The following is a 20243-nucleotide window of genomic DNA, read 5'->3' as shown; positions in this document are numbered from 1 at the left end:
TCACAACTACAGAACATTTTCTACAGCTTTCAGAATTCTGTTTTCGAAAACATCTCTATTAAATACTGAAGAAAAGGATTTAGGGGGTTTAAGTGTTTTTTATCTACATTTTGTTATTGATTAAGGACTAAGTTTAGCTGTATATATGCTGCTATAAGTGTGGAATAACTTTCAATAAAGCATTAAAAAAATTATTAAATATTAAGAGTATTTCTATCAAGTTAGTTTAGCCCTCCAGAAAATTATGTCTTTTAAGGGTATGTGAAAAACACTGATATGCTACTTCTCATCCTCATATGAGAAAATAGCTTGCACTGAGCTGTCTTTGGCTGTAGTAAAAACGGATTTTCCATCAGAGCATACCACAAATAAATTCATAAATTAATTTGGATCACATAAAATAAGAATATGTCATGAAGATAAAAGCTAGCATTAAACTACAAGTAAGTTCTTCAAATATTTTGTCTCCTTTTATATTGAGAGACATAACCCTGGGAATTAATTAAAAGGGAAATGCAGACCTGGTCTAGTAGAAGGCGTCTCTGCCCAAGGCAGGGGGGTTGGAACCACATAACTAGATAACTTTTAAGATCCCTTCCATTCTGTGATCCAAGAAGTACATGAGTTCAAAAAATAGGAAAAATTTACTGTGTCAATATGAAAATAACTAACTACTTGCTAATATCTCAGAACGCATCAATCCAGATCCGTACTTTGCACAAGGAGACTGCCTTATTTACAGGGGAAACTTTTTCTGTTAAAAGACAGCCAATAAAGTTTGAAACTTTATGCAAACGAGAGGCAGCCAAGGTAATTTGTTTTACCATTTTTAATGCAAAATTGGGCCAAGAAGCTTTATGGCTAATTTCATCATAGTTGAAACTTCTCCAAAACAGTAAAAGCAAAGCTTGCATTGGGAATATAGAAAGACATCTAATCATTATGTGGAAACCTTGGTACATTGCAGCTCAAAGTATTTGCAACAAGAAGGCTTAAAAACAAGCAACAGCGTGAAAAAGAGAATGAAGGGTAATAAGTAAAACAACACGAAACCCTGCCTTGGCACAAAGTTGTATTTTCCTTTAGATCTTTCTGTGTCAATACAGGAAACCAGGCTTTACAGGTCCTTTCTTCTCAGAGATGGATCACTGGATGCATGCAAAGCCTGAATTAGGAACTATAAGTTTACTATATCAGTATTCTATATCAGTTTTCTATATCAGTATTACATACATTAATTTTATAGGTAAATTTCTGAGTGGTGCAAACATGTGACAAACCTGCTTGTGCAGAAGCTTGGGAATCAATAGAAAACTGAGACCCAGTGGTTTTCCGATATTCAAGAGACAACAAAGCCTGGGGCTCTCAGTCCTGGAAGTGTGCTGCCCTATTTAAAGGCCTGGGAATTATGCTTTAATAACCTAAAATAGGCTCAAAATTATGCAGACACCATCTTGGTATTTTTTAAGCCTCATACAAAGACTTGCTGAAAATCAACCAATGAGACTACTTTCAGAAAAGCATGGAGAAGACACTTCCATAAAATCAACAGCATTCTTTTTGTTGCTAGTACTTACCATCATAGCTATCAGAGCACAAATGTAGCTTTGTTTCATGATAAATTGAAACACAGAGACCAGGGCATGTAATTTAACATTTTCCTTTTCCTCCTGAGTAACTTCCTCTTCTTCTTCCTCCTCCTCTTCCTTTTCTAAGTAGAAAAAGAAATTCTTATTTGCAATCCATGCTGGTGTAAAGATAGTACATGCATCTTCTCCTGAAATTACTTTGCTTGCAATCACTCTGATGGCTACTTCAAATCACTGTGCTGGTAGGCAAAGTATTTTGGATGGTATACACCTACAGCCCAGTTTACAAAACTGCCGTATGGGCATCCATCATTGTAAGGTGACGGCAGTTATTTAACTTTAACAGGCCACAGAGCTTACCAAAATGACAAGAAATGCCAGAGGCAGTGACTGGAGATACAGTATCAGAAAAACACATGGAAAAAAAATGACATTTCCTAGGCAATGTACTACCTGACAAGCCATCCGAGGGCTCCCACTTGTACTGTGGTGTGGAGTACATGTCTGCTTTGGCTGGACCATTTTCTAGTGGCAGTGCAGGGTGGATGGTGTGATAGTCAGCAGGGTTCCCATTCACTGTTACCAGCAGCACCTGCCAGGACACCGGAGAGAGGCACTGCATTTACCGTGGCTCTTAGAGGACTGGGACTCCTACTTCTGTGTTTTCTACTCTTGGAGTGCCAGTGTTAAAAGAGGTCAGCAAGCAGCTGCAGTTACTTCCAAGAAACTGGTATGTTATAGTCGTGTTGCATGCAAAAATAACTCAGAACAGCTTCCAAAATTAATTGTTAGATTTTTATGTCATACCAATAGAAGTAATGAAAAATTCATCCTTCTTCTTAGTCAAACTACTACCATCAGGATTTTCAGACTTCAGTTCACATCTAATTATTTCCAGTAGTTATTAAAATAATGGCTATAAATGACTTTCCAATTTGAATTATTAGTGGTGATATCTATATTTGCAGCTGTTAATGAAACCACTTGTGGTAATCATTGTTATTGATGGCACATTTTTGTCACTTGGTAGTGCTAATTCAACACTATTTCATTGTTTTATTTTTGTGACTTCAGTTTCAGCCCTTGTGCTTGTTTGGATAAAGGCTCCAGCAATCACAACCACCAGTATCTTTCCTATTGGCAGAATAACCCACATGCAGTGGGGTTAGTGATGGCAATACATGCTCAAGACTGACTTCTGCTCAGGCTGTGAGACAGGAGCATATCTTTCTTGTCAAAACTATTCACAGGCATGTGCAACAGCCTGTGAACTGTTTCAGAACAGTATCTGGGTTATGTTCAGTCATATCCAGCTGCGCCAAGTCCAGACTATGGAGTAGGCTTAGATTAGGCTATGAATGCTCCTAAAATTCATCTTCATCTCCATTCTTCTGTATGTGCTAAACAGAGGGGACGTTTCTGCTTTCAGAGTCTGCTAAGGTCTATAGCAGTCAAGATAAATGGATCATTTGCTGTCTGTTCAAATAAAGACTTGGATTTTCTGTAACCTGTAAATTGAATTCATATGTGCTGTCGGTCATGCTTTAAGGGCCTCAGCATTCCAACACGAATGAAATAAAAAAATATAGCAAAGAAACTAAATCAAATTTAAAGGTGGCTTGCATTAGAAAGCATATTTTCATATCTGATTCAAACCCAATGAAATAGCAAAGATCGTTTGCCAGTTGGTACTACTACAAGCAGTTTAATTTCAAGTGATCAATCAATGGTTTCTCAGGGAAATTATTAAGGAAGCAGAAGACAATTACATTTAGGATAATCAAGATTATATGGTAAATGGCAGGCTAACCATAAATCTAGAAGTTTTACAAATGTCATCTAAGGTTTTATCTGTATGTATCATTGTTGTCTGTATTTATGCATATCAAGAAGAATTGCAAAATTACAAAGACTAGTAGTATACTAACATCCGATGGCTTGTATTCATCTTGGGTCATTGACAGAAGCTGCAAAAAGCAATGCAAGAACAAATTATTATAGAAGCACGGCTCAAGCATTAGTAAGTCTGACTTCTTGAATACATGCAAGCATATGTGCTGACTTTTGCAGATTTGCACTAAGAAATTCAGAAAGAATTCTTAAAAAGTCAGCAGAATTGTACAATACCATAAAATTATATTCAGTGTGCCGTAGCATTGACATAACTTTACTGTATGTTCCTGTGAATTTTTAAACCAGAACTGAGAATGTTGCACTGAAATTTTGGATACTAGATCAAAGAATTAATCAGTATTGCATTATACTGATTAACTGCTTTCTAATGTCTTTCTAATGATCCAATGCTTAAAAACTAAGTTTTTAAACAATCATTAGAATTACTACAATTATAAAAATAGTTCCAATAAAATGGTGATGCAAATATAAAATATGATACTTTATGCATTTGCCAGCTCATTTCCCATTACTATTATTATAGAGGGTTTTTTGGGGCTTGAGTATATGTGGCTTGAGTATATAAGAATGCTCATATGTCCCAAATTTGACAATAACTCGACAAATGAAATTTTGCAGTGCAGCTGGTACAGACAGGTGGTAGAGAGCTGGACCCTTCCAGGATATTTTACACAGCTGCCTAAACTGCTTTGCTTTGAATCTTCAAGAAGGACACCAGTACGCTTAGGAAAAGATAAGCTGGCAGTCCCCACTCACCAGTGACAGTGCTAATTAGTAGCTACAAGGCAGATCAGATCTTTAGACCAGGTTTAGCTCCCTGACAGACTTTCTAGCTGGTTTGCCCAAATATAATGGCCCCAAGCCAAAAGCCCAGTCCTACACTTCTTAAATGTGGAAGCCAAAAACATAGAGTGTGCTTTTCATTTACATCCTTACACTGGCTCCTTGTTTTGTTTCATTAATTTTAACAAAATTCCAATCCTATTCTGCCATGCAGCCTTGATTTTTATATTAATCAGATATTTTATCTGATTTATAAGATCTCTCACATGTGGAGATCCTACTTGCAAGCTACGTAACACCACTTCCATTAATTCAAAGTAATTGTGTAGTGCAGAGACCCTTCCCCCTCCAGTCTTACTTTTCTCTCATCAGTTGTATAGTGGCTTGCATACCACAGACTGCGTCTCCTCTCCGCTGTCATTGGAATTGGGCTGCAGGGAATTTCTTTGTCATCTTCCCTGCTGACAGATTTCTCTTCATCAGGTGTCTGCTAAATGACAACAGATGACAGCACTAGCTGTAGCTCTGTAAATACAATCTTAGCAGAGGAACTGAAATTCCCCCCTAACTGGTGTTCCCTCTCCAAAGCATGTCTGAAGCATCTTTTAGCGGCTAATACACTTGGTTTATGGTAGATGACTCTGAGATGACATTTTCAGAAACAATGACAGAGCTTTTCTATAACTGCTAGTTATATGACACCAGAATTACACAGACCTCCAGGTACTACCTTAGCTTACCATATAATCATACCATAAGCATATACAAATACATAAAATATAAAATCCACAAGGCACAATGTTTCATTTTCAAGGCAGTGTAAGATATTTCAGCATCTTTGACCTCTGTTCCATAATGTCTTTGCCAACAAGCCAGTAAGATAAGGACAAATGGAACGCAAGATGGGTGGGGAACTAGCTAAAGTACCTTTCTCCAAGTAGGGTAATGGCTCAAATACAAAAAGGTAGATTGCCATGAGTGGAGTTCCTCAGAGACTGGCACCAGGTCTAGTCCTATTCAAAACCACCTGGATGGAATTGCACTCACACAAAATTTGTGAATGACAAAATTTGTAATCTGGGAGGAGGTAAATGGGCCAGAAGAAAGACTCATCATCCAGAGATGAGACACCAAAAACTTCACGAGGTTGAACAAAGATAAAGTCCTGCAGCTGGAATAAACCCACATAACAGTAAAGGTTGTGGACTGACTGTGTGGGAAGCAGCTCTGTGGAATAGGCTCTGGTGCACTGCAAGCTGAAAAAGAGCCAGCAGTGGACTGCACTCCAGCAGCAAAAAAGGCAGACACGTCCTGGACTGCATCAGCCAGAGTACTGCCAGCAGATCAAGAGATGTGATTATTCCACTGTGCCTGGCAAGTGTCAGGCCATACCTGCAACACAATTCTGGCATCCCCAGTTCAAGAGAGACACAGAAAATTTGGACAAGATCCCACAGAGAATTGTCAAGATGATTAGAGGCTGAAGGATGCAGGAATCAGGGTTTTTTCCCCAATTTACAGCAAAAAAATTACCGTTTTAGAGAAGACAAGGGTAGTCTTCCCACAGGGAAGCATAGTTGTAGGATAGGAGGCTAAGGACATAATTTGCTTCAGGGAAACACCTTCTGAGTATTAAATTTTTTTTTTAAATTTTTTTTTCCCACCATGAGAACAATGAACCACGCAAGATTTGGCCCTGGAAAATCTAATCTGAGACCCTGCTCTCAGAAGAAGTTGCTTCACATGATCTTCCCAAGTTCCTTCCAGTCTGGACTGACCTGTGACTCTGTGATTGTCTCTAATCCATGTGGTTTATTTCTCCACCTGAGATGGCAAATGTTATCTCTAAGTTGAGGAGGAGTGCAAACCACAGTAGGTTACACTTCTCTTTGAGCCCTACCAGAGCTCTTCCTGCACTGTGCCTCCTGAGCGGCAGCTTGCTGGTGGCAACTGCTCTCATTGCTTAGGCAAAATCCTCTGATGTAACAGAAGAATAAATCAGGGTGCTGGGCAGAGGTCTGCAAAGCTGCCCATGAGAACAGGACATCCAAACAGCCTGGCTTATTTTGAAACTCTCCTCATTCCATTCCTAGCAGCAAGGTCCTATTTTTTACTTGACTTAGATAAGCAATGATTATTAATTTAGTTTCACTTCTCAGAGGAAATGGTAGCACATTTCACATATGATTGTATATTTATATTTGATAGTAAAAGGGCATTCCTAGCAAAACTGTAAGATGAAATAAACTGATTCTGTGCTTAAAATACTTGTCACTGCCATTTGAAACTTCAATATAAATATGAACCATAAAGAACTGCTTATCAAAGGCATTTAGTTTGGCACCAGGGTGACAAAAACAATACAAAAGACCTAAGACACACACAATTATTTTACTAAGATATTTTTAGCCTTAGACACAACAGGGAAGGGTGGGAAATCTTGTTTTCTCTTTCTCAGAAGAGGAAGAAAAGTCAGAAAACACGGTACTAGTCACACAAGCACAGCCTGTGAGAGTCCTTTGACTTGCCTAATTTTTTCAGTTCTTCCTCAGCAACTCTTAAATACCTTTTAATTCAAACAATTATAAAAATTTTACAACAGGACTCTACTTTCAACTGCTGTAGCTCTGCTAATTCCTGTACTACTCCTTACCATGCACAGCACAGAATGAATGGGCTCTATTCATATTCAGCACTAGCAGTTACAACTGTGAGCTGAAATCTCCAGAGACAGATTGCTTTTTCTTATTTGCAGAGGTAGAATTTCACAAGACTCAATGTTAGAACAAGTCAGGATCCAAAACAGCAAGCATAAGAAAAGCAAATCTTCCACTGACTGCCACAGTCACTTTGCATGAGCAAGATCCATTCAGAATCACATATGGAGAGCATACACTGAAATTTCATGCATGCCATACTTTGGCACTGTGGTGCACACGTAAAAAAACTGAACCCTGAAACTCAAGATTGAAGTGGGGGGAGTTTCTGTAAAATTGCTCATCACCTGCAGCATTTAAAGACAGTCTCAAGAACATCTGTCTCAAAGACAATTCTTGCTGCCATCCACGTGGAATTTTATCCGCAAGAGGACCCCAAGGTGTAATTCACACAAGAAAAAAAAACCCATCAGGTCTACATGTTTTACTCTGCTTTTAGCATCTGCTACATCAGTATTATATTTAGCTTATGCAACCTTTTTAGACTAAAAAGTATTTATTTCTTGTATTGTTCAAAACAGGTTTTGTTCAAGAGCTTATTTTGAACAAAATTCCTAGGATGAGCCACTTCTTACTGTACAGGACAGCAGTATATAGAGAACAACTTATTTACACTAAACGCCTCATAGCATTTTGTCTTTGCCATTTATTAAACTTCAGGTAGGTTAGTAGTGAGATCCTAAATACAGAGTAACTTTGAAATCACTGGAGACTGAAAAGGCAGGTTATATACTTAGTTCCATAATGAATCAAATGCACCACAATTACACAAGTTTAAAAACATTTCAATGAAACCTAGAATGCAATTATTTCTTTATTTAAAAAACGGAGAATGCAGTCTACCATCTATCCTGATCTACATATGACACCACTAAACAAAACCAAAATGCATATAGAAAAAAAAAATAAAATAAACCAACCATAAGGAGGATGTGTGCAAAATACAGTAAATTTTGCAAATCTTAGCATCTCTTTCTAATGACAAACATTTGCATCACTAACATCCTGCGCATCAAAAATAAGCATTAATGCATGGGTACTCCTTCCTTTACAGTGTTCCCTTTTCAAAGTATCCATTTATCTTTGGAGGGAAGCATCATTTCCCTGGCATCTGAAGTTCCCTTGGGAGTGCCAAGACTTTGTATTGCCTTTCATGTAGCCATGAATTTGACATCAGTGTTTCTTAAATTAATGTCTTTTAATACTTACTCTAGCTCAATTGACTGGAAAGCATCTCTAATTTCACTTGTTGGCAGTTCTCAGGACTGGTTTTAGTGTTTTATGGGAATATCTATCTCAGACACCACAAGAAGTCTAAAAAAAAACCTGCAGGCAAGACCACTATAGTTCCTCTCAATTCCCTGTAGGAAATTGCAGCATTCACTCTCTCCTAGACAGAAAGACCCACTTCTCTCCACTGAAAAAGCACAGCAACTAACTTAGGTCCAACACCAAACTTTTAGATGGTGACTGTTGGATGAAAACAGGTACTGGAAATCAATTCCCAGACTCGCTGAGATCACACAGCTCACACTAACTACATTTCACATGTGGTTACTCCTCTGTGGGTAGTTCTCATGGTTTTACTAAGCAGTTTGTGAGATGTGAAGTTTTAGTTACAGCCCAAGTGCTAAAATCATATTATTATCTGGAAATATAATGTTTCATTTAAAAAAAGAAAAGAAAAGTCTAGTTTCCAGAAGCTGCAGCTGCAGAAAAAATAAAAGGAAAAAGACCCTTAAAATACCCAATGCTAGAGGGTACTGGATCACAATGATATGACTTCAGAAAAGATAGTATTAAGATTTCTGGAAACTTAAGACACAATTTTTTAATAGCTCAAGGTGATGGCTCTGGCATCGTACACCTTTTGAAGCCATATATAATCCCCAAATTCCAGACATCTCAGTTCTGAAGTGATGTATTTTGACTGCCTTTTTAAATGTTAAACGGTTACATTATCCATTATATGAAGAAACACCCTTAAAATAAGAAAACCTTTAACATTTTTACTTGCTTCTACAAACTCCACTAATTCACGGCACAGTCATGAGTATTTTCATTGTGGTTTACAGCACTACTAAACCTCAACTCAAAAACTCACATCAGGCCTCTGAGGATCAGGAAATTAATATAAGTAATGCCTAGGATCATCCTTTTTATACTTTCAGTTTCTAAGCTTTTAAGATACCTCTGGGTTCCCATATACCCATTTTCCTCTGAAATTGGAAGAAGTAAAGATTTGCCTTTTTCTTTTTTTTCCTCCTTGTTCTCTTGCTCTTAAATGAAAGCTGGGATTTTCACTCAGGAACACAGGAGGAAAGGTTTTAAGAAAATTTTTCTGTATCTGTGATAAAATTACAAATATGTGTTTTGTCTTACTGTATCCTGTGCCAAAATCCTACCTCTGTTCTGGAAGACAAGCCTTAGGTGCTGGCATTTCACTTGATAGCACCTAAACTTGAATCACAGACTCAGAATCATTCAGGTTGGAAAAAACCTTTAAGATCATTGAGTCAATCAAGTCTAGCTACTGCATATCAATACCTGCTTTCCAAATCAAATTAATGCTCTGCCATTGCATTCCTTGCATAATTGTCCTGATGATTTTAAGAACAACACCCATGTTAGATCAGACTCTTGGACAAACTTAGTGAAAAGACCAAATTCAAAGTACCACCTTGTACTTGCTGTCTTCCCTTAATTTTCCTAAAGTTTTGCACCTCTCTTAGTGAGTATCTGCCCTGGCCACTCTCCCAGCCATTAGTCATGGGAAGAGAGAAGGAAGTTACCCTTTCAATGGGCTCTTGCAGCCAGAGACGAATGAGAGTCGCGAGGGTGTAATACATCACCAGCAGTAAGATTGGGTTAGCGTGGTGATACCAATGTAACTCTTGATTTTTGATGATCATCCAAGTGCTTGAGCAGTTTGTCTGAGTAAGAGAAGTGACACCGAACAACCTGTGAATATAAAAAACCAAAGCAGCCACATTAGATAATAAACATCAAATCTTAAAAATGTTTAAAAATATTTCAAAGGGTAACTTTTGCTTGTGTTTAATACCAATTGCTCTGTTCAAAAATAGCACCTGCTATCACATCTAAAATGCAGTGAGCATTTTCATTCCACATATTTAGTCAAAAGAAGTGGGTTTTTACAATTGCTTTTCAACATGAAAAAATAGGAGTATAATAACATTACATCTACTATGTAATGAGAAATCTACATCTACTATTTTCAATGAGAAAACTTGCAATGGCCCTGTAGATCAAGAGCTACAGACAGTGGGGAAGAGAAAATCTGGCTGCAAGTCCATTTGGCAAATCACAGCAACATGACATTTCAGAGAGATTTAGTAAACTGATGTGTAACACCATTTCAGTCACCCTGCCAGGACACAGCTGTAAAGTATATCTTCTTGGCAGACTGAACAGTTTACTGGTCTTTTCTTTTAAAAAGCTAATATTATTAATAAATTATCTAATAACGCCAGTGTTCAAAAACATACAGGGCTCTATGGAACTCATAGCTTTGGTGAACAAAAAATGAAAATATTCAGAAAGGTTATTGTTTCAGATAATCAAATAATTGAGGGAAGAAAAAGAAGAAAAATTAATTAGAAGTATTATTATCAATGACATGAGATATTTGATGTTTCTGGAAAAAATAGGATTACACATTATTTCTATCATGTAAGGAACATATGTTGGCAAAAAACCCACCTAGTATTAAAAAAAATTCCCAACATTTTCAATTTAATACAAGATGTTGGATGCCTAGTAGATGTGTTAAATACTGAAACAAAACTAATAGGAAACAATAGTTAATCTGGCTCTTTCATTATAAAATAGCTCGCAAAGTTCCAAAGTTGGGGCATGAGCTACCAGTAGCATGTGTCAGTATTAATTACAAACATTTTGTCTATTGACAAAAGCTTTTTATACCATAATGTCTGTGAGAGTTTTCATTTTTTTACCAAAACAAGGTCTAAGAGACAATTAAGAAGATCATCTTATTGGTAGAACAATAATTCCCAAAGTATTGTTCCTCTGAAAGGATAAATCAAACACATTAATAAAAAAAACAAACCCAAAACCAAAGCATGCTAGATTTTCTGCTGGGGGATTTTATTTTTAAGAGTGTCTAAAAGCTCAGTTCTTCCTTAACCTAGTAAGATCCAACATGAAAAGCTGAATGAATACAAAGAGTAAGCACAATATTCAATAGAGATGTGCTGCCTGAAATCTGCCTTTGGATGCTGCAAAGCAAAAATGTTGTATCTGTTCATAACTGGAGATTTGCTGCATGGGCATAATACCATTAACTCCTAGGAGAGCTCCATAGCATTTTATTAACCAATCTATCAGCACTCACTTCTCATTCTGATTGTCAACAGAGGCCAAAGGTATAAACTTTAAGACCTTTCAGAGCTTTTGGATGGATACAAGGTTGGGAAAAAAAACATTAAAAAATCCTGCGTACAAAGTAAATTGCTGTAATTTAAGGGAGCTGAACGAGCTGTGTTTGGAGCAGACTCAGATTCAAACTTCCATAGCATCCAAGAACATTTGGAGCTGATGTTACAGTTTGGCTCCAACTGGGTGAAATTCATGCTGGATTGTATTCTGTTCATATTTCTATCGCATAAAGGAACATCTTATTTGCCTGCTTTCCTCTCCTACTGACTTGTCATTTTTGCTCATCAGTGATCAGGGTTGTTGAGTTCCTATTAGTTGCTGAGTTCCTGTTAGTTTCATCTTTTACCTCTGTTTCACACAATTTTCCATCTTTGGTTCATTTTAAGCTTTTCTTTGTAAGCACAGTATGATTCACCCTATTTCTGTCTTATAAGCATCAGAATCAGAGTGAAATCCAATTCTTACTGAAATGCAAAGTCTTTCCATTGACAGTGATGAGTATTTCCTACAGAAAAGAGGGAAAGTTCCTGAAGGCTCTCAAAACCTTCTGCCAAGCAGACCTGATCTTCATATGACATATTCAATTCCTGTAGTATGTTTTATACTATAGCTAGAAAGTCAGATCAACTTATGTTTTACTTTTATCTCCACTGAAAAGAAACTATTCCACATAATCCTAATGGCTAGGAAATTTTATTATGTTTCAGTTATATTCTCATTCTCTTAGTTTCATTTGCTGGCTCTAAATTATTTGTACATTATAATATTGGACTTAATTCTGCTCCCTTCTGGTCCTGCATTAATAAGTTACAGCACATCTTTTCCCTTGCCACATGGTCACAAATGTAGTTTAATGTATTTAACTTCAATTTATTCAATGTATGTTGCTTGTTTCATAAAGCATGGATGTAGAGGAACTGCTCCTCATTTCTGATTTCTCCTTGGGCTTTGAGACTTGTTAGTCACAATGCACTCAACACAACTTTCCCTGTTTATCACATTCAAAATTCACTGTTGTCTTGGGAATGCTTGTTCTGTCTGTTCTGGCCTCCAATAATGCTACAAGTTGCTATTCAATATTTATGCTTCAATATTTATGCTTCATCATTATTGTCAATGAGAACTGCTGGTGCAGAACATTTTTCAGAGGAATAGAGTCATCTTCCCTTACACAAAGCTTCTAATTACACAGGGATGGCTACCATAAAATGTATAAGCAATATAAATTAGGGTATTATTCAATTCTGCATACTTCATTCTGCAAAGATGTCTTTACATTCAATATTGATCCCAACCAGCTGTGTTTGAGTCCAACTCTGATCTTGGTGTGACTCCATCTTACCCAACATACAGGTATGCCATCAGTAAGGTCAGAATGAGTCCTAAGTGGGAGAAACCCACTACCAAACAAGTCAAGTACATGTGTGCCTGGATACAGAATATAAACAAAACAAATAATGAGAGACTTATTTATTAATGGATATATTTGGGTTTCCAAAAGACTGCATGCAATGTCACATAAAATGGTGGTTTGCAAGACGTGAATAGATTAGCATTTCTACTCTTGCAAAGAGCTAAAGCTGGGTTTTTCAAAGTCCTGACTGATCTTCTGAAAAATGCATAGCAGAAATAATTTGGAAAAAGTTACTGAAATTATAAAAGGCCAAGAGGAACTTTAACATCTGACTGAGAAATGCTATGAGATAACACAGTGAAAAAGAGTTCTTAAAATGAAGGTGGCATCTTTTTGTCCAGTTACTATTCTATAAGCTTGTTTTCTTGGAAAAGATTCCTATTGAATCTGTGAATCATTTTTCTAGCAGATGCACCTTCAACTTTCACGACTTCTCGACAAAGCTGTAGACTGTGACCATACAAAATTCCCACTTTCTATATTAGTCTAACATTAAAATTCAGAAGAGGAATTTCAATTTCACTTGAAAACAGAGAAACTAATTCCTGTTGCACCCACAGATATTTCACCTAAAGAACTGCAAAAGTTGCTAAAACTCTACATTGCTAAAACTTCTACTGCATGCATTACTTAATTATTACATTAATATATTATAAGAATTGGCACAATTACTCATGGTACTAAATATGAACAAAAAATAACTATGTAAACAAAAATATGCTTCATATACAGAATTATCAAAGCAGTCATCACATATCTGTTAGATCTGTGAATTTTACATTCACTAAAATTATTAGGATTTTTTTTTTTTTTTTTTTGGTAAAAACATGTTTATAAGTTCAGATCCTGCATGTGCTCATGTTTTAGGAGTTGACTTCAGGCAAGTATTTGCCTTGTAACTTTCAAGGCCAGGAAAGGAAGTAATAATTCTGACTTCCTGCACAATGTAGGACACTCAATAATTCTTCTATTGAACAATGATCTTGTGGTTGAGTAAGAGTTTATAGTCTAGAATGGCATCCAACCTTGACTTCAATTGATAGAAAAACTTCTACTGTCTCTTTTTCTAAGAGTTTTAGCTTTTGTCTAGATGAGGTTTCCAGTTGTTGCATCTTCCTACAATTCTATGTACTCCTTCATATAGTACTTTTCACTACACAACAGAGCAGGGGTAATTTTTCTATGTCATCTTTGAGTTTGCATGAAGATTACAGCTTGAAGAAAATGTCTGCATCAAACCACTCCAGGAGCTGCATTTTCTGATTTAGCATTTAATATTACAGGATGCTTTTTTTTCTGTGACCAGTACCTACTGCATGGTTATTCCCAACAATGGCATCAGAACACTTTAGTGTGCTGGGTTGGATTTGGGCAATCCATCTTTGTAGAACTTCTGAATTTGTGTTGGATTTTATGAAGTGTCTGAATCTTTATTTAATCTGGATATCTTCTATTGCATATTTATTTCACTCTCCTCACATGGAAGGAGAAAAGAGTGGTGTCTGCAAGTCTGGGGTAGGAGAATGGAATACTGAGACTGATATTCAAATAGCTGAGCCCTAAAATTGAGATGCTAAAAGTGACCAAATGAGAGAAGAAAAGGGAAAAAGAGTAGAGTAAGCAAAGAGGAGGAGAATAAGGGAGGGGAGAATAAGGAAGGAAAGAAAGCAACAAATTGCATAGAAATGGGCAAAAAATAATATATTTGGAGAAGGTTGTGTTGATTGTGGTAGAAATATTCTTTTTCTGGGGCATAAAGGACTGAAATACAGGGAGAAAAGTAAAAACTTCATATTTCACAGCACAAGCCCTGAATACTGAGTTTCATGGAGAAGAGTATTTGAAATACTGAAAGGGTTATTTCCCAAACTCTAAACACTGCTTGAAGAGTGAACCTTTATTCAAACATTGACTTAAAAGAGGTGCATATTGTTGTTAGGCTTGAAAATGTTCCATGGATAAGAGAGAGAAAGGAGTGGAAGGAACTGGAAAATAAATTAGCATAGACAAAACATAATTCCTACACAATCCTCCTAAAAGTCAGGAGTCCCCTTTTCCTACACAAGCCATCCTGTTGAGATCCGTATTTGGATGACAGAGCTACACAGAAGTTAAGATCCATAAACTTATATCCATAATGCCTCTTCCAAGGGAATGCTATGAGCCACTCCACTCCCCCTCTTTGGCCTATGTGCCCAAAGCAACACATGGTGTTGGAAAGAACTCAGCCAGCTCTGTGGTACCTTCAACCCATCCTTGCCTTCCAGGTCATTACTCCCCAGGCTATTGGCTGGGAATTCAGACCATACTGGGGCTACTGCTCCAGGGTGCACTGAACTGACACCACATTTTTACAGAAATAGCAGAACATTAGGAGGAAAGAGGTGGAAAAGTTGGCTGAAATGCATTAGGCATCCCAAAAAATTAGGGTTAAAGAGAGCAGAAGGCATTTGGTTTCACGTGGCTTTTTAAAGGAAAAAAAAAAAGAATGAATGGAAAAACTGGCATTTGTCTTTCCAAATCATGTTATAAGATTCCACAGAGAAGGAGTTGATCCTTCATGCCTTCTCTTCAGCTCAGCAGGACAACTGTGTAGAGAGATACTGCAGCCACAAGCCTCAGTTCACAGCTGGATTAAAGTCATTAAATGTATCCATATTGGAGAGATACAAGCTTTAAAGAGCATTGCAAGTATTTTTAGCCCTAAAAAGCCCTAGACCCTGCTTTGGTTCAGAATTGGATAATTCAGAACTGGCTAGATGGAACTGTGCCATATTAATGACCATAAAACAAGTTGACTGTTTGGGTTGAGGAGCATTATGATAAATTTCAGCTTAATAGTTCAAAGAATTTTTTTGAAATATCTATAAATGTAGACTGGGACTGGAATTGTTTTTCTTCGGCATGTTGCTATCCCAACGCTATAATACAGGCACACACGTAGCGAATGTAGACTTAGGTAAGTAGATCGTTCTAACTTTTGTTTTAATGTCATCACATTTCTATAGCTCTTTAGCAGATGTCTTATGTCCTTTTTTTTTCTACCGAGTTTTGGTTTTTGGTTTCCATAGCTTCTATTGGATCAAAGCTTTTCTGGCAATGACAAAACCAGCCCTTGTGTATCTCCCATCCTCTTCTGAACATCAGTGGCTTTTCTTTTAAGGGAAAACTAATTTCAAATGCACATCTACTGCATGAGAAACATCATGAAAAAGTGAGTAGTTTAAAACTTGTGTGCTAATATCATCCATATAATGAGGACAGAGAGAAACTACAAGCCATTAATCAGGAAGCTGTAGAGAAAAGATATCTTTAAGAGTGGTGAGTTACATAAAAGCTTTCAAAACTTGTAAATACAACACAAATCTTAATTCAAGGAGAAAAAAACAGCCATATGAGCAGCTACAATAGAATCACTTTGCTTTCAGGTTCATTAACAACTTTAAGCTAAGATGATAAATAGTATCTACTCTATAAACTGTTTTTTGTTTTGAAGTAATGAGATAATAAAATTTTATCTGAGTCTATGTGACTGGAAGCTGTTAAGAAATAAGCATCTATTAAAAATGATCAAACTTCAGACATTAAAATACTTCACATATCTGAAATAAAACAGCTTCTCTAAGGGGAGTTTAAGTCTGAACATAAAGATTTGTGAGCTCTATATCACATTTCCTCCAATAATTTAGCTTTGTACTGACTTTCTATTACAAAAGCTTTTATTGCTTCAGAAGCAGTAATTCCCCACTGTTGTCACTAAAAATAGGTGTGGGTCTATTAATCCCTTGTTTCCTGAGACAAAATCTATCTTCAAAAGCCTTAAATGAAGAGGATTTATTCTATCAATGGGTTACTTCTCTGGATCCCCAAATCTTTTCATTAGCTATTACACAGCTCAACTTTGCTCTGAGTTTCTAGTAAGCATCAATATTGATGTTGCTCCTTTCAGCACATCAGCGAGCTAGAAAAGCAGCATGTTGCTGCAGCCTTTGGGGGCCTCTGCTGGGACTTCCAGAGGCAGTTATCTGATGAAGAAATGTACTGAAGTAGCAATTCCAGTATCTTTTCGTTCCAATCAGACATCTGAACATCTAGCAAAGACTGCCAGATAGGATAGCAAGAAGGTGGTGAAATGGGGATAAAGGTGCAGAAGAAATTGCTTTAGAACTCCTGCCTGATAACTTAGCGACTCCATCAACATGATGGGCCAGCATTGTCACTGCTTTGACATCAGCAGCTTGGCTCATGTTTAGGAGAGGCAAATAGAGTTTGTTCTCAAATAAAATTAAGCAAATAGTTGTTTTTTCTGTCACTAAAAGAAAACTATTTTAAATGCAGCAGAGTTTTGGGTTTTTGTGGGGTTTTTTTTTGGTTTTTTTTTTTTTTTTTCCTAATAGTTTTAGCTACAAACCAGAGGCAACACAGGGTTTGTAGCTGAAGGATGGAGGCTGCATGAGTGAGGCAGCCTTGCTGGGATGAGAGAACAGTCACCCCAGCAGAGAAGGCTGGTTGGCACCAGTGGTTTGCCAGTTGCTCATCTTCCTCATGTACACACATATTCCCTGTCGTTATAAAAGGGCATGAAAAGCAACTAATACTGAACAGCACCACCTGAGTATGGACAACACCCAAGCTGCACGGAAAAAATGAAAAATATTTAATGTTCAGTTGGACTTTCTACTCAGAGATTAAAGTAATGAGAAAACAGGTCCAGGCTTCTGAGGCGTTATGTGGAAAGCACAGGAAAGCCAAAGGCATGTTCAGAAACATCCATGGACACAAAGGCTTCCCCCTGTGGAGAGGATGAACTTGGGCACTCGAGCACAGAAGAGAAGGCACAGCTCAAAAATGGCATAGCTTAACAATGATGTGGTTAACAAAGTCTTTCTGTGCAAATTAGTAACTGAGGCTATTGGTTTTTCAAAGTGAGTTAGTTGAGCTGCTGAAAGGAAAGGAGCCAACAGCCCCACCTCAGAAAGTCTCTCACAGGCAGAGGGGGAGACAGTCTGCTCCTAAAACTCAACCAGTAGTGCAGACCATGGACAGCCTTGTTGTCCTAAGCTCAGGTGCTGGGAGAAGAACAGAAGAACTCAGGTAAAACTTCAGCAGAAGACATTAGAAGGAGGAGACAGTGCTCAGATAACCCTAGTGAGCATTAGCATTCAGTGGGCTGGTGCTGACCAGAGCATGCCAGTGAACGGGTACAACAATTAACCATGCAACTGCCTAAGAGCTTTAGTGCTACCCCTTAGAGTGACAGGTACAGAAGAACAGAAGTTGTTTTAAAGTGTAGCTTCATACTGTTTTAACTTTGAGGTAACTTGGTCTGTGATCTAGGTTTCAGACTGCAGCCAAAAGCTTTGTGCTTTATTCCAAGTTCTGGCTATCTTGGGAGTGTTATGTGATTCATCTGACTTCTCTGTTAGGGAATTTTTCCACCTCTGAAAAAGGAGTGATGATACTTTTCAGTCACATTGGGGCAGCCTGCTAGGTTCAGTGATGCATGCAGAGGATAAAGAGATTTTCCACTTACTCAGCTGGCAGTGAAACAGGTTGAAAAAAACCAGAAGAGTGATGGATACCTTCATCAAGAGATTCTGCAGTAGAAAGTATGAGCAAAGAAAATATTCCTTTTTAGCAGGGAGTGCACTAAGGCAGAAATAAAAGCTATGATTCCCATTTGGCCTTAAACATAAAAAGAAAGTAAAATAGCAGGAGATGGAAAAGAAGATAATGGAATAATAAACAATAATGCCCAGGAAATGTTTGGAAATTGCCCAGTTTCAAAACGAAAGCAGTATAACAGCTGATTTAAATTGGTTATAAATTGAACATGATTGGCTCAGCTTTTATCAGCAAGTTCCAAACTTCGGCTAAATGAGCATAATAAACAAGAGATTAAGCACTTCCACTCTGTGAGTGTTTAGAGAAACTGGTGTAGACTGCCCCTGCATGGATGAGAACTAACTCCCCAGTGTGTGCTCAACTGAGGTTACTCAGGACTGCCTTTTTTACCTCCAAGGAATGTGGGATGATTCATTTGTCAGTGTTGATACACTGAGGTGAAAACACGGAGTGTTAAATATTCTTCATCACAATTTCTAGTGATGCCAGAGTATAAAGATAATTGTTCTTGAGCAGACTTCAAGAAAACAAGTTTGTAAATTACACAAGTTTGCTAATTACAGTCCACATCTAATACCATAGAATAATAGGAATACAAATCTGGTAGGAGGAGAGGGTTTTTGTCTCTTTTCTGTAATTTTTTTCAGGCACTTGAACAATGATCATAGAATGAAGATCCGTTTTTTCCAGAAAATATGAAGAGAAAATTAAGGGATTGCTTCTTTCAAACACCCTTTGCACGTCCACCCAGGACAGGCTGTGATGGGCAGGGAGTCTATTCAAGTGCCACTGCTGGGATCGGACACTTGCAAGCCCATGGTGTGCATGGGGGAGTGGAGTGATCTGTCTCGCCCTACCATGAGCAGAGCTTCTGCTACCAGGGTGACAGAACTCTTCTGTGCTGGTCACAGAAGAGTCAAAGCTACCTGAGAGTGTGCAAAAGTGGGATGGCTACGTCATCAGACCGATTGCACACCCAGTTCAGTGGAATCAGAATCAGCAGGCAAGTTTATCACAGAATATCAGCAGCTTTAAGATCTTCCTCACTTGCCTCTGTCCCTCTCACCTCAGTAGTTCAATGCATCCAGGGAAGAGGAGCCTCTGTGCAGCACACAGCTATCAGCATGCAGGAGACATTGAGGAAGAGGCAGTTCACCGACATTATGTCACATGACAACGGCTGATTTTTATGTTTGCAGCTTACACTCAATTGTCTCAGTTTACACCCCTTTCAAGCCCAGTGGAAGACAGGTGTAAATCACCTGGGGTGGAAGGTCAGTAACATAAATTAAATTGTGCCTGCTTATTCCAAGGCTAGATTTGGCACTTGATGTGGGGAGATGGTCATGGCAAGTGCTGACAGCTATGCCATGGGGATGGGAAGGACCGCTCTCCAGGCAAATTGCTACTTACTGTTCCCTCTCTTGCTTTTTCCTCGTCCAGCCTTGCATGATAAAGGGAGCCGAAATAAGGCCACCTCATAGTTCAGAAAGAGATTATAATAATAGCAAGGACGATTATTGTCTTTTGTCAACAGGAGAGTGAACTTGCATTTCTAAGCTGTTAACAGAAACATTCATTCCTTTCCAAAAGATTTTTTAAACAAATATAAAGAAGCTGAAGTTCTGAGAAAGCCTATAGGCTAAAACATTCTACGTAGAATTAAACATCCTAAAATGTGGTACATTATAGAGCTAGTATGAAACTCAGCTGCAAATTTCTGTAAGAATAAGGTCAAATACCTAACATCTCTTCCTCTAAGAGAAATTGTGGCTCTCTAAT

General features: G+C 37.8%; 1 protein-coding gene across 1 annotated transcript in view; it reads right to left on the bottom strand.

Moving 5' to 3' along the window:
* PIEZO2 (piezo type mechanosensitive ion channel component 2) overlaps window positions 1–20243 on the bottom strand; it is a 235025-nt gene that overhangs the window by 88566 nt on the left and 126216 nt on the right. Inside the window, exons 7-11 of the mRNA XM_053989372.1 lie at window positions 9796–9964; window positions 4645–4758; window positions 3518–3556; window positions 2040–2181; window positions 1578–1711 (exon numbers count right to left, since the gene is read on the bottom strand). Coding sequence (XP_053845347.1) covers window positions 1578–1711; window positions 2040–2181; window positions 3518–3556; window positions 4645–4758; window positions 9796–9964 — 598 coding nt within the window. The remainder of the gene's footprint in view (window positions 1–1577; window positions 1712–2039; window positions 2182–3517; window positions 3557–4644; window positions 4759–9795; window positions 9965–20243) is intronic.

Source organism: Vidua macroura, chromosome 1 (assembly GCF_024509145.1).
Source record: "Vidua macroura isolate BioBank_ID:100142 chromosome 1, ASM2450914v1, whole genome shotgun sequence".
NCBI classification, from domain to species: Eukaryota; Metazoa; Chordata; class Aves; order Passeriformes; family Viduidae; genus Vidua; species Vidua macroura.
Note: the sequence above shows the minus strand (reverse complement) of the source record. Positions and strands in the feature narration are given on the sequence as shown.